The sequence below is a fragment of the Lepus europaeus genome, chromosome 7 (genome assembly GCF_033115175.1).
Source record: "Lepus europaeus isolate LE1 chromosome 7, mLepTim1.pri, whole genome shotgun sequence".
In the NCBI taxonomy this organism is placed as follows: Eukaryota; Metazoa; Chordata; class Mammalia; order Lagomorpha; family Leporidae; genus Lepus; species Lepus europaeus.
In genome coordinates, this window is record NC_084833.1 from 92459762 (window position 1) to 92486002 (window position 26241).

At 38.5% G+C, this 26241-nt stretch overlaps 1 protein-coding gene across 2 annotated transcripts in view; it reads right to left on the reverse strand.

The window, feature by feature from the left end:
• Window positions 1-19143: 19143 nt before the first annotated feature.
• The window catches only part of PDGFD (platelet derived growth factor D), a 265927-nt gene continuing 258829 nt past the window's right edge, over window positions 19144-26241 (reverse strand). For both annotated transcript variants that reach the window (XM_062196942.1, XM_062196941.1), the window contains exon 7: window positions 19144-21754. In XM_062196942.1, coding sequence (XP_062052926.1) covers window positions 21629-21754 — 126 coding nt within the window. In that variant the 3' untranslated portion in view covers window positions 19144-21628. The remainder of the gene's footprint in view (window positions 21755-26241) is intronic.

The window sequence follows — 26241 nt, forward strand, 5'->3', positions numbered from 1 at the left end:
GCCCTTGCAACATAAAAAGAAAGAAAAACACAAGGAATTATATCACAGAATTTATGGGGTTAGCCAAATTGAATCCTGAATACAACATAGCTATATTAATTTTTGACAGCACATTATTGAGATTTTCCAAAGTCTAAGGGTATATCCATCCCTCTTCAATTTTTATTACGCCTTTGACATTATTAGTTCACTGAAATATCAATTAGTCAGGAAATATATTGTTATGATTCATTAACTTTTCTGCTTGATTTCAGTTTAACTAGAAAATGGTTTGTGCTTCAAAAATTCTTCCTAAAACTACTGCTTTTATGACATGGCACAGCACCACTTATTCAGCATTCAACCAATAGTGGTGAAGGGCTTGCTGGCCTATGATCCAGGCATGGTATTGGACACCCGGCATAGAGATCCAGGGGACCTGTCCACCCAGAGTCATACAAGACAACTCACCTTTGTGATACAACCTGGTCTAGGCTATGCAACCCACAGTGCATTCCAGGGGACCCTAACAGAGGCAAGTCTGCTCAGTCTGGGATCTAAGAGAGGGTGAGGGTATTAGGAAAGACTTTCCAGAGATGGGAAAAAGCCAGATGTGAAGCAAAATTATATTCATGGAACTGTGACTAATTCAGCATTCCTGGAACACACTGAGCGTGTGAGGTGAGTTTACAAGGTAAAGCTGATCAGTAAGCTGTTTATCCTAAAGACCTTAAGCATGCGATGAGTCTCTGGCTTTTAAGCAATGGAGCTGTATAATTTTTATCCTAGAAAGATCTCTTAGGCAGGATTAGGAGGGACCAGTGAGAGAGGGAAAAAGCCAGGGGCAGGGAGATTAATTTGGGGTATGTTGTGTTGATACAAGCAAATATCATGAAGATATGGACTAGCTGGGATGGAAAGGAAAGGTAGGATAGAAATCTCTTTTTAAAAAATTGGTGATTTCTAGTGTGGTTCTCTGACTGGCGGCATTAGCACCACTTGTGAACTTGTTACAAACGCAAAATTTCCAGGTTCCTCTGAGACCTACTGAATCCGAATTCCGGAGCTGGAGTGCAGAGCTCTGGTTTAACAAGCCCACGAGGTGGTCCTGATGCATCTTAAAGTTTGTGAACTCTTGCAATAGATTGTTTTACAGGATTTGCTAGTTGTTTTGATGCTTGGAGAATAGAATGCCTCATAGATACCTTGATTGTCTGCTTAAATTGTTGGCAAATTGAACCACTGATGACTCAGGGCCCCAGCACCATTGCCTTAAGTATTACTTAGAAACCTTATGGGATGTTTGGGTAATTTGCAACTTACCTCCAAGCATTCTTTCTCAAATGACCTGCAATCTTCTTTTGTCTCCAGCTTTCTTCCACATGCTGAGTCAACAGTCATTTCAAAACAACCACATGCAATTCTTAAACATGCTTCTTCAGTTATGTCTAAGAATCGTAGCTCAGTGACACAGACAGCTCACTCAAATTAGGACAATTCAAGGAGAGCTTATTTACAGAGACATTAATTACCCATGGTATTAATTATGTTCTCCCTGATACCATTAAGGGTGATGTAGAAGGAAGACAGAAACTTGAGGACACCAGGAATACAGTTGTCACCACTTTAAAAAGATGAGCACAGAGAGAAGACCCTGAAATTCCAGAGGAATAGAGTCACAGTGCAGACCAACTACGGAGGATCAGTGATTTCCTGCTAAGGGCACAATCAGACTAAAGCAATCTCACAGGGTTGGAGAGGAATCAGGGGAATGCACACCCTAAGCTAGTGGTTCCCCAAGTGGTGTCCCCAGACCAGCATTAGCATCCCTTGAGCAGCATTAGAATTGCAAACCATCAAGTCTAACTAAAAATCAGATAGGAATCAGAAACTCAGGGTGTGGAGTTCAACTGTTTGTTTCAAGTTCCTTCCATGTGATTTTGATGCATTCTTAAGTTTGAGAGCAAAGGACCTAATATCAGTCCCCTTTGTCTAATTTCCTCTTGGGCCTTCTTCCATTGGTCAAACCCAACCAGAAATTCAAGGGAACAGGAATCAGTTCCATTAAGATCAGTCTCCTATGGCAGAAAACTTGGTGGAAAATGTTGGGGAAAGCACCTGGCCAGGAAAACCCAAGAGGTTCAGCAGAACCCTGCACTGGCCAATCACCTGCAACCTCACTGGCCACTCCAGCCAGCTTCTTGTTATTCCCTGGCCTCTCCATGGGGGATACCCCAGGACTCAACCCTTTAGCCATTCTCTCTGTCTTCTCGTTCCCGTTCTGATTTTGTCCAATTTCCTGGATTTAAATGAAACCTCTATATATTAACAAAGTGCCAAACCACATCTCCAGCCCAGACTTCCCCTGAACCCTGGACTGGTAAGACCACTTGAATTTTCTACACAGATAATTAATGGGAACCATGGCTACAACTAACATCAAGCTTCTTAGCAGCTCTCATAGCGAAATTTCTTTTCCTCACTTTATTGTCCCTCTCTGCTAAAGGCAACACTTTCAGGCCTCTCTTGATCCCAAGAGCTTAGAAATATCTTTGGCAATTTCCTTTCTCTCACATCCTGCACCCTATTCATAAACAAATCATCACAGTAGTTTTCAAAACATCCCAGAATCTGACCACTTTGTACCTTCTCTACTCCTACCACCATGTTTTAAGCCACTGTAATGCCTTGCCTGTGGTGGCAATAACCACCTTCTAATGTGTCTACTAGCCCGTATCCCTCCCATTTCTGTCTCTTCTCAACACATCCAGAGTTGTTTGCATATAGGACAAATAATGATATTCCTTACCTCAGAATCCCACAGAGGGGCAGGTGTTTGTCTCAGCAGTTAAGATACCACGTGAGATGCCCATATTTCATGTTGCAGTGCTTGGTTCGAATCCCAGCTCCAGTTCTCATTCACCTTCCTGCTAATACACACCCTGGGAAGCAGCAGATGATGACTCAAGTACTGGGGTCTGGGCTACCCATGTAGGAGACCCAAACCAAGCACTCAGCTCCAGGATTCAGTGTGATCCTGCCCTGGCTATTGTAGGATTTGAGAATGGAAAGTATCTCTTTATGCCTTTCAAATAAAATGAAAATTTTTTAAAAAAAATCCTAGAGACTCTATTATCTATCAATCAAACTCAGGTATGTAGCATCAGAGACAGAAACAACATTCCCTAATGCAACAGATTTTTATTTCTTAGACTACATAAACATTTTAAAAATATTTATGGATAATGTGCATTGTGAAACAATTATGAATGGATTTCAAACTTCTTTTCACCAAAGTAAATTTCAATTTTACTTTCCTTGAACTTTTTGCAGTACCATAATACTTTCATCCTTACTGTGGCAGGGGAAGGGGTGAGAATTACACGGTTTTTAAAATATTCCACCTCCACTCTCATTTCCTTGGCTAAAGCAAGGTGACTTGCTTTGTAACGAACCACCACAAAATCTCAGCAACATGAAATGATAAACATTTATCTGTTATACATCTGCAGGCTGGTTGAGAATCAGCTTATCTACCCTGGGCTAGGCTGGGTGGTCTGCTTTAAGCTATAAGTCGCCTGGGAGCATTCTCCTTAATATGCTTCTCCTGCTCCTCCTAGTGAGCAGGCAAGTTCAGCCATGCTGTTTTCATGGTGATGGCAGAAGCTGAAGAAGCCCTCTGTGGCATTATGCATACTTACATCCTGTTGTTCAAACCTCACCCAAGGATAAAGAAATATCTATCAAAATGAGGTGAGTGTGTATCAACAATGAGTGTGTATCAACAATGAGTGAGGCATGAGTGTGGATGCAAGAAAAGGGTGAAGAACTTGGCAAATAATCCCATCTATCACAGATGGCTACACCTGATGTTCAGGATACAGGGAAATATAGTCCTCCTATGTTCCTGGAAGGATAGCTGGAAATATTTGTGGACCACAACTATCAGTCTTTATAGCGACCTAAAAGGTTAAATAAATCTGGTTCCTACCAACTTCCTATTTTCATCTCTTACTACTCAACCTAGGTCACACCATTCCAGTTACATATTAATTAAGCTCCTAACTCAGAGCCTTTGAAATGCCATTCTTTTTGCCTGAAATGCTTTTTTTTATTAAATATTTGCATGGCCTTGTCACTTATGTACCTTGGGTCTTTACCTTGTATGACCACTTTACCTAAAATGGAATTTATTTCAGTATGTATCTCCACTACTTTTATTTATATATAGCCAAATACTCTCTTCTCACATAATACATTTTACTTGTCTCCTCCCCTTACTATAAGATATACAAACAGGGATTTTGTTCTATTTTGTTCACTATTTCTAGCACTATTACTGTGCCTGCCACACAGAGGCATTTGGTAGCTTTTTTGTTTGAATAAATTAATATAATGGAGTTGATATTTCTGTATTTTGTATTTTCAAAGTTGGCTGATAGATTCATCTGGCTCCTAAGCCTAATTCAGACGATTTTGACTTGCTGGCCTCTCCACATTATCCTAAAACTCCTCTCCAAGAAACATCATTTGGAAGAGTATCTTCATAAAACTCCTTAGGAGATCTCAGAGAAAGATAGGCTTTCATTGATGACATCATCTTCTAAAATCAGCAGTTTTCACATGGGCATATATATATATATATATATATATATATATAGAGAGAGAGAGAGAGAGAGGGCTTATGACAATATGTGGAAATATTTGCTGACTGATACTAATTGGGGAAAGGGTGTAACTGGCATCCAGTAAGGAGAGGCCAGTGAAGATGCTAAACATCCTGCGATATACAGCTCAGTCCCCCTCAACACAGAATTACCCACCTCAAAGTGTGAAAGGCTTTAGGTTTTATAAGCTGGGTCTAAGGGGGTGCAGGGGTCCTGGCCTCAGTGGTCCTGAAAGTTGCTTCAGATAGTCATTCAGATAGTCAAAGCTTTGCTGCTCATCAATGTTGCATTGTTACACTGCAAGGGCAGGGATTGAGATAGCATTCAGTGGTGCATTGTGAGCACCTTGTGCAGAGTCTAAAATATAGCGAGTGCTCAGAAATAATTACTGAGTGCAGCGAACAAAAGATGCCACATGAAAGCACTGAATGTCTTCTCAACGCTCAACTATGCTAATGATGAAGCTTTGCTTCACTTCCTTTATTCTAGTTTAAGACCAAATCTAGACCTACACTAGTCACAGTTTTGTGGTTTTCATCTGTTTTCCTTTTCTATGAGAGAGAAAAGGAAAGTCATATTAGTCTCTCATGCGAAAAAAAAACAAAAAACAAAAAAGCTCATACATTTTGCTAAACTGTCTGCTAGAGAAATCTGTTTCCTCCTATGGCTAAAACAGGAAATGTGGTCAGTTCCTCTGGAACCTAATGTGGTGAGCTTGAGGTATTGGAATTTAGAGAAGTATTTTTAGTTTGTCGTTGAATCCATTTTTAGGTCAATAGTAAACCAAAATATTTCTCTCCTTTTTTCTATTAATACACTTCTGATTTGGTCTGGGTTTTTCTCACTGTGGCCTTTGGATGAATGTGAGCAGTAATTTTTCAGCAAAGCTATTTTTTTTACCCTTTCTTGTCAGAACCTTCTAGTGTCTACACGTAGACAAGCGTGTATATGGTGACAAGCAAATTGTCACATAAACCTTAAATTTTTATTTTTGCAATAACCAAGATTATATTTGGTATTCACACAAAATATAGCCTGGGAAAAATCAGGTTTTCTTTTGTTTCTGACAAAACAGGCTTTCAGTGAATAGTCAAGATAATTTATTCCTATATAGCATGATCAAACTTTCCTAGGTAAGCCAGAAATCAACTCTTCTTTTTTTCTTTTTTCTTTTTTTTTGCAGGGGTGGGGGCTGTTTAGGAAAAAACTCATACATAGAATTTGGGATTTGGTAAAAATCTGTGAAGGTATGAAGACATTTTCCATCAAAGCAAAAGCCCCACATTCATATATGAGGTCAACCCAAGTCCCTGGAGACAGTGTTCACTCTTGTTCCTTGACACTCCAAATTTAAAGCTTTGCAAATAAGCCCTGAAAGTGCCTACGTCTACCAGCTTCCTCCTCTACAGCTTCCCTGGATGAAGCCTCCATTTCTCCCAAGCTTCCACTCCTGCTCTCCTACAGTCAGTTATATGCTGAGGGATCTTTTGCAAACCTGTTATACGCTTCATTCCCCTGTTCAACACTCTCTAAAGACTCTGACATATTCAGAATCCAACCTATTTACCATGACCTACAAACCCCATATGAATTGCTCTGCCTATATGTCACATATATTTGCCACCGTTGAGTTCCTTGGTCCATTAGCCTGACCCCCTTTCTGTCCCTATTCCATGCCTAGCCAGTCTCTAATCAGGCCTTTTGTGCTCGCTGTTGCCTTTGCCTACAATGTTCTATAAGAAATTTCCACGTATTATTTCCTTTCAGCCTTGAGCTCTCAGCAAAAATGTCCCTCCTCAAAGAGGCTTTCCTTTGCCTTTCTACCTTGATTTTTCTTATAACCATTATCATTATAAAAGAATACTTCAAAAATTCATGGGAAATTCTTATTATGAAAACACTATGCATGAATTTCAAAAATTTTATACCAAACTAAACACATTTTAATTCCATTTTCCATGAATTTCTTGATACATCTTCATATGAAATTGTGTGGTTATTTTCTGTTTCTTTTTTTGATGCAAGTGTTAAATTAAGGACATCAAGTCATTCATTGTTTTGCTTGTTCTACTTGGTGCCTACAATCATGCCTACCACATCATAGATGCTCAGTTATTATTCATTATTCATTAAATGAATGAAACTTGCCTAGAATCTTCAATGATGATCTCAGGTCCATGCTTGGCATTGTACTTGAGAAGAATTTTTGAAGAAATTCTTTAGTTTTGCCTCCTATCTAAAGAAAGACTTAGAGAGATGATGTCATAATGTGATTAAAGATGTAGGATATACAGACTTTGTCTGCAGTTTACTACTAGTTGACATTGGGTAGGTTACTTGAACCTTCCTCTGTATATCAATTTCTCATCCTTAGAAATACAATAGCATTATCTTATAATAAAAACTTTATATATATATATATTAATTTAATTTTCACAAAACCCATTTACCATTGAATTTACTTCAAATGAAATCAATATACGTAAGCATCAGAGAAAAGTCCTGGAACATTGGAAGTAGTCAATAAATGTCACTTAGGGCTGGCGCTGTGGCATAGTGGGTAAAGCTTCCGCCTGCAGTGCTGACATCCCATATGGGCACTGGTTGGAGATGCAGCCCAAGTCCTTGGGCCCCTGCACCCACGTGGGAAGATCTGGAGGAAGCTTCTGGCTCCTGACTTCAGATCAGCACAGCTCTGGACGTTGCAGCAATTTGGGGATTGAATCAGTGGATGGAAGACCTCTCTCTGCCTCTCCTCTTTCTGTGTAACTCTGATTTTCAAATAGATAAATCTTTAAAAAGTCATTTTTCTTAGAGTTAATATCCATTATTTACAGTTTCTTTAATTGCAAATTTTCCTACTAAAATTTTATTTGTGACTTCAAATCAATCTGTAGTGTTTTTGAGGTCATTTACAAACACACACACAGAGCTGTGAAAAATTTGAGATATGCATATTCCCAGCTGACTTGGATTCAACAAGGTAATACTCCATCAACTTATTTCAACTGGATAATGTCCTCTTCACAGTCTGTTTTGTGCTGTGCTTCTCAGAATTTTGTGCTTTTTATTTATGATTTTGCTATTTAAAAATGGTCCTCAGGGAAGCTCCAGACCCACAGTGCAAGTGTTCGCTGTGTAGTGTTTCTAAGTGCAAGAAGACTGTGCTATACCTTATGGTGAAACTACATGCATTAGATAAGAAATAAGTTGTAGTGCCACTGACTATGAGATCATTGTCAATGAATCAATAATATCTATTAAATAAAGTCTTATTAATCATAATACACATGTGAAGAAGACACATATGGATCATGGGTGAAAATGTGAGCAGAGCCTCTCAGGAAGCAAACTCTGTATTTCCCCTAAGAGCAATCATTCAGTATTTGTTAATTCAACAGTGGTAACAACTGTACAGAACACAGCTGCTGTGAATGAAGAGAGCCAATTGTGTTACTCTCCATCCACTCACCAATCCACTTCTCCAGAAAGTATTTTTTACTCTAAAAGCCTCGATTTCATCTCAATTTGTTCCTCTGTAATAGCTTACCATCACTATCTCCACCATCTGAAAGTCTCACAGATCCAGGAGAGAGAGGGCTCTGGCTATGGACATCAAGACAAATGGGAATGAGGGAGTTAGGTACATTCTCTGTATTGGTGTGTTCCTCCCTCCCTTCCTTTCCAGCCCGACATCCTCAATGGTTTTTAGTCTGCATGGTAAGAAACGTACTGCCACTACCAACCAAATATCCCAGATTTTTCTTGGATCCACATGTCCCCCAAAAATGTGGATCAGTTTCCCCTACCCCAGCTATTTAGCTGTGGCTAATGTATGTGTTTGTGAAGTGGTAATTCTGCCTACAACTCCATGGATAACAGGTAGAGGCTAGAGCTACATTATCTGATACAATAGCCATTAGCCACATGTGGCTATTTACAATTAAATATAAATACATTAAAACTCTTCAGACACACTACTCACCTCAAGCGCTTACTAGCCACATGTAACTAGTGCATACAGTACTAGCAGATATATAACATCTCTACCTTCGCAAAAAAATTCTATGGAAAATGCTGCTATAGATAAAAATGTTTCCCAGGGGCAAAACATAGAAATGAGGGTAGGGAGGAGTGTCTCTGGGCAGATAAATCAATAGGTCCCTTCTGTATCTCTGCAATAGTTGATCAAATGACCCAGTTCTCTTGAAACAATTTCTTCCTCTGATGATCAGGAAATTTTCATACTCCTACTATTTCCCTGTGATCCTTTTCTCCCACAATACTTACCCTCTCCTCAGTGTATCAACCACTTCTGTGATTTTTAATAGCAATATGTTGATGAATCTCAAATTTAAATCTCAAGATGGCTGAACAGTTTATAGCCACACTAACTTCAGCTGCTCTGGATATGAATAAAAATAACTCACAAAGGAATGACCATGTTTTCAATGGGTCTAACTGATAGAAGTATTTGGCAAAGAAGTTAAAAAACAGTGAAGACTCCATGGGACAAAAGGAGAGAAAAAAGAGACAGCACTGCAGCCGGCTGCTGGTGTGTCAGTTGCCAGCTGTAAGCCAGCATCTTAGCACATCAAGCACCATGTGGGCTTTCCTAGCAGGACCTGGGGAGAGGTCTGTAGGAAAACTGCAGTCCTAGACCCACAGCAGTTGGTGCCACCAGACCCAGCATCTTTTAGGCTTGCCAATGGGATTAGCAGGCAGGGAATCTTTTCTCATTCAGTTCCAACAACAAAGCTCTCGCAATTAGAATCACCACATCACCAGGGAGACTGACATTGAAATCTCTGTTGACCAAAGATGTGCACCCTAGGAAACTCATATTCATCTCAAAACCACACTTCATAGGGACTATGGTGTCACTTAAAGACACAATTGATTGATCAAGTCAACAGAAATCACTCAAAGACTACACCCTCAAGCTCACCTAGAACCAAAGCCAAAGCAATAAATCAAGTAATACCCCACATTCCAACTAAACATAAACTCTTTCCCAATAAAGCCTACTCCAAAAATAAGAAGAGATGATTACACTAGATGTGCAGTTGTCAATACAGGGACACAGGAGACATGAAGCAGCAAAGTAGCATGAGGCCTCTGAAAGAACACAATAACCTTTGAGAATTAGATCTTGAACTGAAGGAAATCTAAGAAATGGCAAATATAGAATTCAAAATAATGATTGTAAGGAAACTCAGTGAGATGCAAGAGAATGAAGATAGATTAAAGAAATGAGGAAATCAATGAGTGTCATGAATGTAAATATTCCTAAGGAGCTAGAACTCATTAAGAATAAAATAGGAATTTTGCAGATAAAATCTTCAATCAGTGAAATAAAGATACAATTGAAAGCTTTTAACAGCAGAATAGACCAAATGAGAAACAGAGCTTCTTACCTCAAGTATAAAAATTTTAAAATAACCCAATCAGACAAAAATAAAGAGAAAAGTGAAAAATGCCTACATGAAATATGGGATACCATTAAACGATCAAATATTAATGTTATAGGTATTCATGAAGGAGAAGAAAAGGAAAGCAGCAATGAGAACCTGCTAAATAAAATAATAGTTAAAAATTTCCCAGGGCTTGAAAACGACATGGGCATCATGATATAAGAAGCTCAAAGGACCACAAGGAGACTCAACCAAAAAGGATCTTCTTCAAGGAATATGGCAGTTAAACTGTCAAATGTTAAAGACAAGGAGAGATTCATAAAGACAGTAAGACAAAAGGGTCAAGTTACATATAAATGAACATCAGACTTAGATTAACATCAGACTTCTCAGCAGAAACCCAACAGACCAGAAGAGAGTGGGATGAAACATTCAAGGTCTTAAAAAAAAAAAATCCAATCAATGACATTATAACCAGCAAGCTATCCTTTAAAAGTGAAGGAGAAATGCTATTTTCTAGATGAGTAAAAGCTGAGAGAGTATTCACCACCACCAGAGCAGCCTTACAAGGTCTTCTGAAGGGCATCCTGAATTAGAAGTAAACATGAAAACACATGACATCACCAAATTCAATAACAGTATCCAATCAACAAAATGCTAGGTCTTAGTTCTTTCAATACTAACTGAATGTAAATGGATTAAATTCTCCAACCAAAAGACTTAGGTTGGTTGAATGGATAACAAAGCAGGATCCCACTATATGCTGCCTACAAGGAATTCACTTCACAAAGATGCACACAGAATGAAAGTGAATGGTTGCAAAAAGATACACCAGGCAAATGGAAACCAAAAGCAAGCAGACATTGCTATCCAGATAACAGATAAAATGACTTTAAATAAAGGACTGTAAAAAAATGATATTATATTTTGATTAAAATTTCAATTCAGCAAGAAAACATAACAATCATAAATATATAAGTACTCAAAACAACAAAGAGAAATTTCTCAAACTGAAGATCTAATGATATACCTCAATAACTTAGAAAACCAAGAACAAACCAAACATAGAAATCAATGAAATTGACACTCAAAAGATCAACAAAACAAAAAGTTAACTGCTTGAGAAGATAAACAAAATAGTTAAAGCTCTATCCATACTAACAAATGAAAAAAAAAAGAGATAAACTCAAATAAATAAAATTAGAGATGAAGAAGGAGATGTTACAGTTGACAGCACTGAAATACAAAGGATCATAATAAACTACTATGCAAATAAACTGGAAAATGTCAAAGAAATGGATAAATTCCTAGATACATATACCAAGATTAAATCAAGAAGATATTATACAATCTAAACACAGCCATAATAAGCAATGACATTGAAGCAGTAATCAAAAGTCTGGCTCCTGCCATCGGATCAGCACGTTGCGCCGGCCACAGCGCGCCAGCCGTGGCGGCCATTGGAGGGTGAACTAACGGCAAAGGAAGACCTTTCTCTCTGTCTCTCACTCTCACTGTCCACTCTGCCTGTCAAAAAATAAAAAAATAAAAAAATAAAAAAAATAAAAAGTCTTTCATCAAGGATAAATCTGGGACCTGATGGCTTTACTACTGAATTCTACAAAACTTTCAAAGAGGGAGTAACTCCAATACTTTTAAAACTGTCCAAAAATACTGAACAGGGTGGAATCCTGGAGAACGCTTTTCATGAGGCCGGCATCACTTTGATACCAAAACTAAACAGATACCACATGAATAGAAAACTACAGACCTGTTTCCTTAATCATATAGATGCATAGATTCTCAACAACATATTAGCAAATTAAATCCAAAACCACATCTGTTGGTTTACTTTTCAGTTGGCTGCAATGGTAAGAGCTGTACAATCTAAAGCCAGGAGCCAGGAGCTTCTTCCGGGCCTCCCAGGTGGGTACAGGGGACCAAGCACTTGGGCCATCTTCTACTGCTTCCCCAGGCCATGATGTAGAGCTGGATCAGAAGTGGAGCAGCAGAGACCCAAACCGGCACTCACATGGGATGCTGGCACTGCAGGCCTTAGCTTTACCAGCTACCCAACTGCACCAGCTCCATTAACTGATTCTTGACAAAAGTGCTCAGACTATACAGTAGAGTAAGGATTATCTCTTCAGCAAAAGATGCTTTCAAAAGTGGATACATCATATATATGATTGCATTTAGATCCATACTTCTCACCATATATGAAAATCAACTCAAGATCAATCAAAGACCTAAACTTAAGACTTGAGACTATGAAGTTACTGGAAGAAAACATATGGATGAAATGGTCATTATTTTCATTCAATTATTGTTTATGACTATTGTCTATATTCTCACTAAATTAGGTTCATTTTGCTAAAAAGCAAACTTCTTATTCTGTGAAGTATGAAGCCTTTTCACAGTAATGTAAATTTAAAATGTTATTTCAGAACTAAAAAAAGAAAGGGAGGAAGAATGAGGATGGGAGAAGTAGGGGGGAGGGAGGAAGGGAGGGGACATCAATATGTTCTTAGACTTTATCTATAAGCCATATCGAATTTGTTAAAAAAGTAACTAAAATTAAAATAAAATGTAAATTTCAAAAAAATTAAAATGAATAAAATGAAAATAAGCATTTTTATAAAGAAAGAAAAAAATTTAAAAAGGAATAAGAAAACATGTGTACATGAAGGAATAAAAATTATCCATAAAAAATTACATCTCATTCTTAGACCCTTCTGAATCTGTCACAGGTCTAACTAATTAATAACTCCATCTGGAAATGTGAAAGGTGATTTATTAATTTTTTATTGTTATTTTATTTATTTATTTATTTATTTGACAGATAGTGAGAAAGACAAACAGAGAGAAAGTCTTCCATCTGCTGGTTCACTCCCCAAATGACCACCACGGCCAGCGCTGGGCTGATCCGAAGCCAGAAGCCAGAAGCCAGAAGCCAGAAGCCAGAAGCCAGGTGCCCCCTCCCAGTCTCTCAAGCAGGTGCAGGTGCCCATGCACTTGGGCCATCCTCCACTGCCTTCCCGGGCCACAGCAGAGAGCTTCCTTCCTCCGTCACTCCCATGCTCCCTCCTCCCTTATTTTTCTTTTGTTTTACAATGATATACTTTCAATTTATTTCATAATCACAAGGTTAGCCCTCCATTAAATAAAGAATTCAACAAGTAGTAAGCAGAAAATACTCTGTTCCTCAAGAGTATATGCAGGGATATAAATAGATTTCTGTTACTATAATGAAATAACCGTGGCAATTAACTTTACAAAATAGAAAAGTCAGTTTTGGAGGCTCAAGTCCAAGGTCAAGCTGTTCAATGGTTTATAATCTTTTTTTTTTTTTTTTGATAGGCAGAGTGGACAGTGAGAGAGAGACAGAGAGAAAGGTCTTCCTTTTTCGTTGGTTCACCCCCCAATGGCCCCCACGGCCAGTGCGCTGTGCTGATCCGAAGCCAGGAGCCAGGTGCTTCCTCCTGGTCTCCCATGTGGGTGCAGGGCCCAAGGACTTGGGCCATCCTCCACTGCACTCCCGGGCCACAGCAGAGAGCTGGACTGGAAGAGGAGCAACTGGGACAGAATCCGGCACCCCAACCGGGACTAGAACCTGGGGTGCTGGCGCCACAGGCGGAGGATTAGCCTAGTGAGCCACGGCACCGGCCGGTTTATAATCTTGTGAGAGTGCTGAATGGCAATGGTTGACTGTGTGCAAAGGAATCATCACATTGCAAGCCAAAAGCAGAATGAGAGGTTGGGTACAAACATAAAAATATTCTCATAAGAACTACTTCCAGAGAGTATGTTCTCAATGATACCAGGACCTCCCAGTAGGTCTCCCTCCTAAACACAATAATTGAATTAACTTTTACTCTTTTTTTTTTTTTTTTAAGATTTATTTATTTGGAAGTCAGAGTTACACAGAGAGAGGAGAGGCAGAGAGAGAGAGAGGTCTTCCATCTGCTGGTTAACTCCCCAATTGGCTGCAACAGCCAGTGGTGCGCCAATTCGAAGCCAGGAGCCAGGAGCTTCTTTCAGGTCTCCCACATGAGTGAAGGGGCCCAAGGACTTGAGCCATCTTCTACTGTTTTCCCAGGCCATAGCAGAGATCTGGATTGGAAGTGGAGTAGCCAGGACTTGAACCAGTGCCCATATGGAATGCTGCAGCTAGGGCATTTACCCGCTGCACCACAGCGCCAGCCAGGTACTTTCACTCTCTTAGTATAATTAACGCATGACTTTGGGGTTTAAAGTCCTGTATGAACTTGAAAACCAAATCACAACCTTAGCATCCCACTCATAGGTCCCCAACACTCATATCTTTCTCACATACCACATACAATAATTTCATCTCCAATATTTCCAAAATCTTAACTCAGTTCAGCATCATTAATTTAGAAATCCAAAGTCCAAAATCTCATTTGTCCCATGGTGAACTTTTGGTGGTGTGAGCCTGAGGGGATTAAAACAATGAAAAAAAGTTACATACTTTCACGATGCAATGGCCAAACAAGTACAGGGTTACATTCCTACTCCCAAAGGAGAAGACTGTTCAGTAGAGAGGATGAATTGGAATAAACCAAGACCAAAGCACAGCAGGCCAACTATACATCCTAAAGCTCCATGTCTTTCACCTGGAGGAGGAGAGTGTTGTCATGACAACTTGGCATTAATCGCTCACATTGTGTTATTTTTTAAAAATATTTATTTATTTACTTGAAAGTACAGTTACACAAAGAGAGAGGAAAGAGAGAGAGAGGTCTTTCCATCTGATGGTTCAATCCCCAACTGGCCACAACGGCCGGAGCTGTGCCCATCCAAAGCCAGGAGACAGGAGCTTCTTTCGGGTCTCCCACGCCAATGCAGGGCCCAAGGACTTTGGCCATCTTCTACTGCTTTTCTAGGCCATGCAGAGAGTTGGACTGGAAGTGGAGCATCCGGGTCTCCAACCGGCGCCCATATGGGATGCCGGTGCTTCAGGCCAGGGCATTAACCTGCTGTGCCACAGCCCTGGCCCCACATTGAGTTCTTAATCTACCCCACAGTTCCTTCTCTTTCCACATCCTTCATCTCAATAAACATACTTCACCTTCTCAGTTTCTTAACTCTGAAGATGTGGGGAAAATCCTTGACATCTTCCTTTGCTTTGTTCTAATCCACTACCAATTCTGGTCAATCAGACAATCAAAATATTACTTTAATCTGGCTATATTAAAAAAATCTAATGCCAACTTATTGTTTTATTTTTAAATTGATACTTTAAAAATATATATACTTGTGGGGTACCATGTGATGTTTTGATACATGCATACATTTTATAATGTTTGAATCAGGGTGCACATGGCTGTTTCCTGAAACTTATTTCTTTATAGCAAAAACTTTCAAAATCCTTTCTTCTAGCTTTTATTATAGACAAAATATAGAGCAGATTATCATGAGCTATGGTAACCTTACTGTGCAATGCCATGGTTTCTTTCTCCTATTTAATCATATGTAGTGCCCATTCTCTTTCCCAATCTCTTCCTTGCCCAGGCTCTCTATGGTCTCTGGTAGCCACCACTTGATTCTCGGCTTCTATGAAGGTCACTATTTTTGGACTTCAAGTCTGAGTGAGATCATGCAGTACTTGTCTTTCTGCGCCTGGCTTATTTCACTTAACTTAATATACTCCAATTCCATCCATGACGTTCCAAATGACAAGTTTTCATCTTTTTTATAGCTGAATAGCAATCCACTGTGTTTATGTACCACGTTATCTTTATCCATTGGTGAACACGCATATGCATTTCTTAGCTATTGTGACTCACGCTGCCATACACATGGGAGTGCAGATGTCTTCTTGACAGACTGATTTCATTTCCTTTGACTACATCCCCAGTAGTACTATTGCTGGGCTATGGTGGTGGTTCTATTTTTAGTTTTCTGAAAACCTCCACACTCTTTCCCTCAATGGTTGCGCTAATTTTTAATCTCACCAACAGTACAGTTGTTCCCTATTATCTACATCCTCGCCAGCACTTGTTTTGCCTTTTTTAATACCAGCCATGCTTAGTGGAGTCAGGTAACAAGCCACTAAAGTTTTGATTTGCATTTCCTTGATGATTAGTGATGTTGAGTGATGCCAACATCCTGATATCACACTCTCATTTCATTTTCCTTCTGTTTATAGGTCTGTTTTTGTTCCAATGTCACCTTCTCAAAGAATCCCTTTCTATCCCTTGATGTAGAGTCCATATTTTATTTTCATCTGTTATGCTTTTGATTTTGCATATGTGGTGGATTACTTATGCAATTATTTATTTAATAGGTACCCTCCCTTCTCTGGTTTAAGGGAGGGCAACATGTTTGTTTTACTGTTTTAAGAACCTGCTGTGTTTAGCACAGGGCTGAGCAGCTAACTAGCCTTCTGTATGTACCCATTCAATTTCTGGAGCACATACATGTGCAGTCTGTGAACTCATCTTCCTTACTTCCTTATGGCTACAGAGCTCCTTCAGGTTCTGTCCTTTATCTCCGCATGGGTACAGCTTCACCACTCAATGATGACTCCCAGCCAACTTCAGAAACCATGACTTCCTTTTGGAAGGACATGCTCTCAAAATTGGGCTCTCCTTCCTGACTCCCTAGTTTTTTTCAGGAGAATAATCTTGACATTTTCACAAGACTCCTCCCTCCAGGATATCTGATGCTTGTACAACTCTTCCCAGCCAGCCACTATGATCTTTGAATTCTCCTGCTAACCTTCCACGTAGTGTTAGAACATGCAAAGGGAACCCCCTGGAGATTTGCAGTGCACAGCCTGCACAACTACAAGGGGCACACATTCCTTCCCGTTTCTGAAGTCTCACTTCAGCCTTATTGTGTCACTCTCAGAACTTAGTATGAGGAGCCTCACAACTTATATTCCTACTCCAATTCTTCCCATAGACAATCATTTCCCAAAATGCAGAACTGTTTTGCTGGAAGAGACTAATGCAACATGTAATATCCAATTTTGTAAATGAAGAAACATAGATTCAAAAAGTAGCAAACAAGGCAATATGACAAGGCCTGCTGTCTAGCAATATATGATGTGTAAAGCCATCACTAGTAATCAAAAGTGTGAGGGCTTCCTCTCCTAAAGATAAGAGACTGAACTCTCTTGCTAGCCACTCAGGCAAAGCTTTGTGTAAACAGGTACTTATCTACTTTTTCAAACTGATTACAAATTCCTTTCCTTTTGGCTACCTCACTCTGTATTCCATGAACTGCCCACATTCATTTCACACACTTTTTTTTTTTTTTTTTGCTGGACAATTTTTAATTCTTCTTTTATCTCACCTAGAATACTTTCATTTAGCTTTGTGTTGCTTTGAATCTAACTTGTGTTTTGGGTCTTAAAGAATGCCTGTGAGGCATAGTATCTGTTGTTGAATGAATGAATGAAGGAAGGAAACATTTACCAGATTTCCCCCCTATTGATGATGGCTAAGTTTCCTTTGAAGGAAGTCAATAAAAGTCTCCCATCATATTCTGAAGTTTGCACCAAAATGGACAATATTAGAAAATATTCATTTGACAAATTCAACTCTCAAAAAGCAGCAATTCCTTGAGACAGTTGGCAATTATACTGTGCTAACTGATCACTTGGCACAGTGCACATGGGATCTCTTCAACTTATTTTCACATCTCATACTTTCCCAAAGCATACATCAATCCTGATTTTCTCTGACTTGAAGAAGACAAATGAGAAAGGGGATAAATGTTGGAGTCAAAGGGAGAAAGGAAAGCCTAGAGAAGACTGGAAATTAATCTGAAATATGGCCTCAACCACAGAGACATATCAAAGGATATAACTTGGAGATTTTAGTTGTTAAAAAGAGTTTGCTATAGGCATTATTTAAAAATGTAAATAGAATCCGAGAAATGTGGCAACCGATATTAAACAGCTTAATATAACCTGAAAGTCAAATGATTTTGTTAGAAGATGAAGATTTCTAGGTCTATTATCTTGCTTCAGTGAGTACATTAACTTTCGTTATAGACTTACCTCCACTCTCCTAATATGATGTAGTTAAGAATTACTTAGACATCTATTTAGAAATGAAATCTAATTGAAAAATGCAAATCAATTTGCAAAATTCAGAAAAATAACTTGAACAGCAAGCAATTTTCTTAAGTTAAGTGGTTAGTTGCTTATGCGTTGCTAATGTCTAACTATTTTACTTTCCCAATAGTCCAGTGTGCTCTGCTAAGTTTTGAAGGGCTGGGTAGTCTTTCACTTGATCTTTAAAAATAATAGAATTTGAGTGAATGCCAATAAAATAATCAATGAATTATCTCTCAGCATATTGAATCATGACTGTGAATAAGCGAAACTGAATTTTCTAGGATTTCAGGCATGAGTACTAATCTACGAATTTTAATGTAATGCTCTACCAGTGGACCCCAGGAGAATATGAACAACTTGGACATCTGTTGAATTATTTTTAAAGAAAACTGGGCAAGCATATATTTAAGGAAATGAAATAAAAGGTTTAATGTACTTGCATTAAAATCTAATTTATATTTCATATTATGATTTTAAATTTATCTAAATTAACTATGATGCATAGAATTATTTGATTCGCCTCACCTACACACAACTTTGATTTACACATGACTGATATTTTCAATGGTAAAGTGGATTCTTGCCACAGAATACATAATATATATGTCTCTATTCCCATGGCCCAAACGACCTAAAACCATTAGGTTGGCAAAGTTTCATTCAACACTGTACAGTTGCTATCCCGTTTTCAGTAGGAGGGTACTAAAGAAATGTCAGAGAAGAGTGTATTTCATTAAAAGACCCAAGCAAAAAAAGTGAAATAAGAAGCAACAACAGGAGCAAGAAAACAAAACCCAAGTCCCAGTTCGCTGTGTAGTTGCAGGTCAGGGACAGAATAAGGCTGAGAGCAGATGTTTTCTCTTTCATCTATTATAAAATGAAGCACTCAGAAATCACCCAATCACTCCAAACCGTTGCATACATTTCTGAAAGCAAGTGTGTAATCTGGTATGCCTTTAAATTTGCAATTTAGTAATAAATAAGGGAGTGGTTTTGTTCAAAAGCAATATTTATTTTTCATGGAAGCATATTACATTTGCTTACAGAAAATGCTATGAAGCCTAAAAAGCTGCATTTTACCAATGTGAAAAACAAACATAAAATCGTTATATATGGAAGTGTTTTATTCTGTAAGAACATATTGAGTAAGCCATGCAGACATGTGGATTTACTGGGGCTTGTTTTGAAATGTAATTTGTACGGTAAGCTTTTTATTCCTTTGATGGCCATGAAACAGATTTACTGGCTACAAGTTGGAAGTGCAATAGATAACAGATAACCAAGGGAGGAATTTTAATAAAACACTCAGGAAAGCAAAAGTAAAGTGACTGAATATGCCTGTTTACATTTAAGGTAATAAATAAACATACAGATAGGGTTTTAACTGAAAACTATTGTGGGGTTATTGCAACCTGAAAGGTTTATTAAAAATTGGGTGGAACACTCCAGTTTTTCATATTTACAGTTACGATGTGAGTCGTAAAAACTGGAATGATGTAACACGCATTTTGAGGTTGGTACAGGAAGCCAAGGATTTCAGAGAAAACTTGCAGTGGCCATGAAGGAGAAGAGTGACTCCTGATTGTTGGTGTCTGCCTGGCTATTTCTGACTGTGCTCTGGTTTTATGGAGACTAAACAATAGAGTATTTACATTTTTCCAATCAGTCCCTGAGTAAAAACACCGTATACTTTTAGGGGAGCAGTAAAAGTTATATCTTTAATAAGCACAGGTCTTTCACTACAAAAATAGGAGACAAATCAAGCTCCTTAAGGACACTTGAGAACTTGGGTTTAGGGCATTGTAGTTAGCAATCTAATTATATTGAATAGGCCACTCCTCTGACACTGGGCTTTAAGTAGTCCAGTCACATATGCCTCACTGTGTCTGGTTGTAGTCCGTAGGGCCCTAGACTCACAGAAGCAATAAGCTCTCCTTTTTACTTGTAAGGCAGGAAAAAAAATAGAGCTCTCCTGAGCAGTCCCTGGGCCATCTCGATTTCAGTGTTCTCTCTTAAGTGTCTTTCTTTAGAGAATAATGAATCATTTCCTGCTCCTGGGGTCAGTCTCATTTAAAATAGACATACAGGAGCCAGGGAGGAAGATTTACTCTAAATATCAATAACCATTGCAAAACAATTTTCTAGTGGGGGAACAGAGCCAAACTTGTGCTCCCGTAAGTTACAACTGGCTTCCTAAAACAAGCTCCATAGATTTGGAAAGCACCGAGACCCCAGATCTGATTTCACTGGGTTCAGGAACGAGAAGCAGAATGGTGACTGAGGATATGATCAGGGATTTACATCAGCAAAATTGGTTGTTTTATTAATATGCAAAAGCTTTTAGACTATGAATAATCCATGCTGGCTTGCCAAGTATAAAACACTGCTGTAAATTCACGACTGTATGTTGAAGAGACAGGGACACAAAGGCAAAATACATAAAAGTGTTGGCATGGCTTAGAGAGTTTGAATCCATTACTGAACAAGGATTCCACCAGACATTCTGATTTCCAGTTACGTGAACATTTTAAAGTTTGCTTTTTTTTTTTAAGTTTGAATTGCTTCATTCTGCCAATGTATACCTTTATGAAAGGCTCATACACAATCCCCATGTCATTCTTGGAAGGGTTTGCTCTTGTGGAGGGGTTTATGGAAAGAAAACAATTCAAAACTTGGCTACAACTTATAAATTGTCTCTTGCAAGATTATAATAATAAACCTTCTGAGCAATTTTTGAGACAGGTGTTAAATGAATTAGCATACATCAGCAAAACACATAAAAAGAAGACTTAATGACTTACTTTCTAAAGCACCTATATTATTTTGGCACAGTTTTGGAGACAGGTAATTATCATCTACATAGGTAACTGCATCTCCTGGGAAAAATGATTAAGTATTTGCCCTTTTCTCAGAAATCATGTTTTTCTTCTGTTTTATAATCAACTAAGACATGTACATAAGAAAAGCTCATCTTTTGGTTTTTAATATCCAAGATACTTTTCTAAAGAAAGAATCAAAATTTTTCAGTAATTCAAAATCTAAAAATAAACAAATCCATCTTCTGAATTTTTTAAAGAAATATATATTTGATATTCCCCTTATTTTGTCAAAAGACTAAGGTTCTAAATAACCATATATGAGCTCTGGTGTGCCTGGTTATATATACTGAATAAATCATCTGATCTATTTACATCTAGATATGGAGATATACATATATATCTCCTCATATATATATATATATCTCCTCATATACTATCATTAAATGGAATCCTAAATTCTTGGATATAGAAGTTGATGACATAACCTTTCTATGTGCTATGGCAATAACAAAGCTAGGTTGAAATTCAGCCACCACTTGTATTCATTGCAATGCATGCTAGTAGTACGTTCTGTTTCTGGTGGGAAAAGGATCTCTTACCACACCCTCCTTAAACTAAATGCTCTTGCATGCTTAATGTAAGTGTTTGCACAGTCTTTTATCGAGGTGGTCTTGAGCTGCAGATACAGTCACACCGTTCATGGTGATCCAACTGGATGTCAACAAGAGCCATGTTCTTAGCTCTGTTCCTCCTCTTGAAATGGCCAGGCTCAAACTTTAATACCTATGACAAAAAACATATTACCTGTTAGAAAGCTCTTAGAATTTGCTACAACATGGTGCCACTTCCTTATGCCTTTTTATAATAACAAATACTTAACCCATTGAGAATTCAACTACAGCTATGGGCTTACTTTAGAAGGCATACATCTGGCTGAAGAGCCCATGAGAGTATAGTAGGCATGGAAAGCCAAGATATCATGGAAAAAAAAAAAAGACCTAAATGAATGATCTTTGTGAGTGAGATCCCAGTGGAAAGAACAGGGCCATCAAAGAAGGAGGTACCTTTCTCTGAAGGGAGGAGAGAACTTCCACTTTGACTATGACCCTATCGGAATAAGATCAAAGTCAGCGAACTCTAAAGGCTGGCAACTCATGACTAGAGCCTAGGGAGATTACTGACGCCATGAACAGGAGTGTCAAATTGTTAAGTCAGCAACAGGAGTCACTGTGTACTTACATCCCATGTGGGATCTGTCCTTAATGTGTTGTCTAATGTGAAGTGATGCTATAACTAGTACTGAAACAGTATTTTTACACTTTGTGTTTCTGTGTGGGTACAAACTGATGAGGTCTTTACTAATTATATACTGAATTGATCTTCTGTATATAAAGAGAATTGGAAATGAAAAAAAAAACCTGGTGTTAATTGGAAATGGCATAGAAAATTAATTAATTTTTAAAAATATTATGTAGGATCTCTGTCTTTAATGTGCTGTACATTGTTATTTAATGCTATAATTAGTACTCCAATGGTAGTTTTTTCACTTTATGTTGCTAGATGGGCAAACTGTTGAAATCTTTACCTAATATATACTAAACTGATCTTCTGTATATAAAGAGAATTGAAAATGAATCTTTATGTGAATAGAAGGGGAAAGGGAGTGGGAAAGGGGAGGGTTGCAGGTGGGAGGGAAGTTATGGGAGGGGGGAAGCCATTGTAACCCATAAGCTGTACTTTGGAAATTTATATTCATTAAATAAAAGTTTAATAAAAAAAATTAAAAAAAAGAAGGCATACCTCTGAACACCTTGGCCAACAAACACTGATCCCCTGCATTGGAGAAGGCCACTGATCACAGAGGAATGCCTCTGCATTGTGTACCTGCCATACCAAGATGACCTTCAGTTGTACCTTAAGCATTTCTAATAGGTTTCTGTGGACCTGTTTTGTGAAAAGTGCTATCCCAAATATTACATTCTTCTGACTAAAGTATGTGCTACAGATAAATATAATACTGACCATATTATTTACAAAGACAGGATAATGCATAAAATCATGAAAATGATATGTCAGTATTAAGTGTTGGGTTGAGGTAAGACCTTTTGCCTTAAGAAGGTCATTTGTGATCTTAAAGAATGAAAATACATTTCTGTTCTTTCATATTTGTTAAAATACAATAGTATTTCAATCCAAAACCAATCAAGGCCCAGTCTTTATACTTTAGGACCTGGTATCAATATAACATTTGTTAAATCAATAAGTATATCCTTCATTTTTAAGGAAATATTGTTTTATTTATTTGAAAGATGAATTGGCATAGGCAGACAGAGACATCCAGAGATCTCCCATCTGCTGCTTCAGTTGCAAATGCTCACAACAGCTGGGGCTGGGCCAGACTGACTGGGAACTGGGAACTCGATCCAGATCTCCCCTGTGGTGACAGGGCCCCAAAAATTTAAGCCATCACTTTTGCCTTGAGGCTGTGCAACAGCAGGAAGCTGGAATCAGAAGTAGAGCTGAAATTGGAACCCAGGCATTCTAATATGAATATAGGCATCCCAAGCAGTGTTTTAGTCCATGTGCCAAATGCCTGTCCCAACCTTAATTTTTTTAAAAAAAATTATTACATTTAAGTATAATTTCTTAAATCACTAATTTAAACAGAGCCAACTTCTGCTCCTTGTTATGACATTTTTGAGTCAAAGTTTGTCATTTAGATAAATACTTGATAAAATTACATACTTGTTTTCCCATACACTGAATAGACAATTTAACTGTTTCCTTGTCTTTATTATCTTAGGTTCCTGTTAGCTTTTACTTCAGATTTTGTTCTATTTTCCTGTTAGGCCACAAATTCCATTGTGGCACCATCATACAATTGTGTTACATTTTTTAATTTTCAAAGAATTTGCACAGATATTAAGGTTTTACTCTCAGAAAAACAATGTCACATTGCAAAGAGGCTATCATGCTCATGTTACAGATTAGGTAACTTGGGATCTAAAGGAGGAGAAGAACAGGGTCTTCTGGCAACTTGGATTGGGGACCAGGATTTTCTCTTCAGCTCCTGGTATACTGTGGCCCAATGATTCTAACAGAGCTGAAATATTTTTTGAGTCTCAAAGGTGTATCTGGCCCCACATGCACAATACAGCAGAAACCTGATAGGTTTTGCTTCATATATTTTGACACTAGATGAAGGTTAAATGCAGGAGCATCTTGCTTTAATTTCTGCATAACATTTCATGACACTCCCACACTAATTTTTATGGATTCTATTCTAGTCATTTTCTCCTTCTCACAATAAATGTTTAAAGTCTTAAGCAACCTCAGATCATCTCCTAGAAAAACATGCTGAGTCCTCAGCGCTCATGCATGCGGGCCTGACTAATTTTTCTCATTTGGAATTCAAGCATGCCGTGCCATGGGGATTCCAGTGAGTCGGGAATAAATCACTGCATCTGTTCAATGTCCACTGGAGCTGGGGAGCCTGGAATGGGACATGGAGTCTCGTAGGCAGCAAAGCTTTGAAAGAATTGGGAGTGCAAAGCTGGGGGAAGAAACTCTGAGAGGAGTAATGACAGGAGAGATGAAACTGTATTCTACATTGGTAAAGACACTCCAAATGCTACTATTGTTATCATTTGCTTCTGCAATTCTACCCTACTTCTGATAAGCATCATATAATTTCACATGATTTATTACAAATTATATTTATTAATTGGATTATAAGAGTGCTGAGGACAAAGAAGATAAAGCACCAACATTATTGAGTGCTTATTAAATGCCAGACACTATTGTAAGTGGCCTAGCAAATGGCAAATTATCTGGACTCACTGAAACTCAGTAATGGCCAGCGCTGCGGTTCACTAGGCTAATCCTCCGCCTGCGGTGCCAGCACCAAGGGTTCTAGTCCCGGTTGGGGCGCCGGAATCTGTCCCAGCTGCTCCTCTTCCAGTCCAGCTCTCTGTTGTATCTGGGGAGTGCAGTGGAGGATGGTCCAGGTCCTTGGACCCTGCACCCCATGGGAGACCAGGAGGAAGCACCTGGCTCCCGGCTTTGGATTGGGGCACTGTTCTGACCACAATGTGCTGGCTGCAGTGGCCACTTGGGGGATAAACCAATGGAAAAAAAAAGGAAGACCTTTCTCTCTGTCTCTCTCTCTCTCTCTCTCTCTCTCTCTCACTGTCTAACTCTGCCTGTCCAAAAAAGAAAAAAAGAAAAAAAGAAAAAAAAAGAAACCCAGTGAGATAAATGCCTTTTAAATGTAGTTTATAGACAAAGAGAGTGATCAAGTTACTTGTCCATGATCATGGAGCTTGTAAGTGGTAGAATCAGAAACTTTCATGGCCTTGGTCATGACATTGTACATGAAACCCAAGCTTTTCTTTGTACATCGAAACAGTAGCTGCTGAAGAAATACATGGCGGTGAATGTGGTGGGCAATGTTGCCAATGCAGAAGTATGGGAATGGTTTGAAGTTTGTTCCTCTTGCCACTTCTCTGCATCCCATCTATCTCAACCTCCATCAAGTGTACAGCAAAACAAAATAGGCAAGTAAATAAGAGACAGGCCAAAACCATTCAGTCCATGCTCTCAACTACTTGCACAATTTTGAAATAGAATTTAAAGTAATGAGAGCAGAGTTACAATGACATTTGCCTTTTCTTATTTCCATGCTTTTCTCTGTCAGTTAACTACAGAAAGTTAAAAAAAAATGGTTTCCCATAAAAAGTAAATAAAGCAAAGGATAAATAATTTTTGAGTACCAGATAGCCATGCTCCTGACAGATAGGCAATTCCAGCTGCGCCATATTTGGTAACTGTGCTTTGGAAGGAGTTGGGGATTGGACACCTGTAGCTTTGCCAAGAATTTCTCCACTATGTATTAGTTGTGACTGTGTATGCATGTACACTACATTATGGGGATGGGGAATGCATGGGAAGACGATGATTCCTAGCAAGGTGAGCATGTGATAATATTCTTTATTTAATGAAGACTCTTATCAAGGCATAGAGATTTGCAATAAATAGCACCTGTAACATCAGCATTCCATTGATTTGCTTTCTCATTTGATGCCAAACAAAAGTGAGTGCTTTGGGATGGGAGCAGAAGCCTGGGCGGTTTTTCTAACTGGTCTTCTGATTGTTTGGGGATTTTCCCTGTGTTTTATATTAGGCAACACAAGCAGAGTATATATGTGTTTTGCTGATAAGAAGAGAAAAATGAATTGGCAGACACTTTTCCCAGACAAGACAGGAAGGCA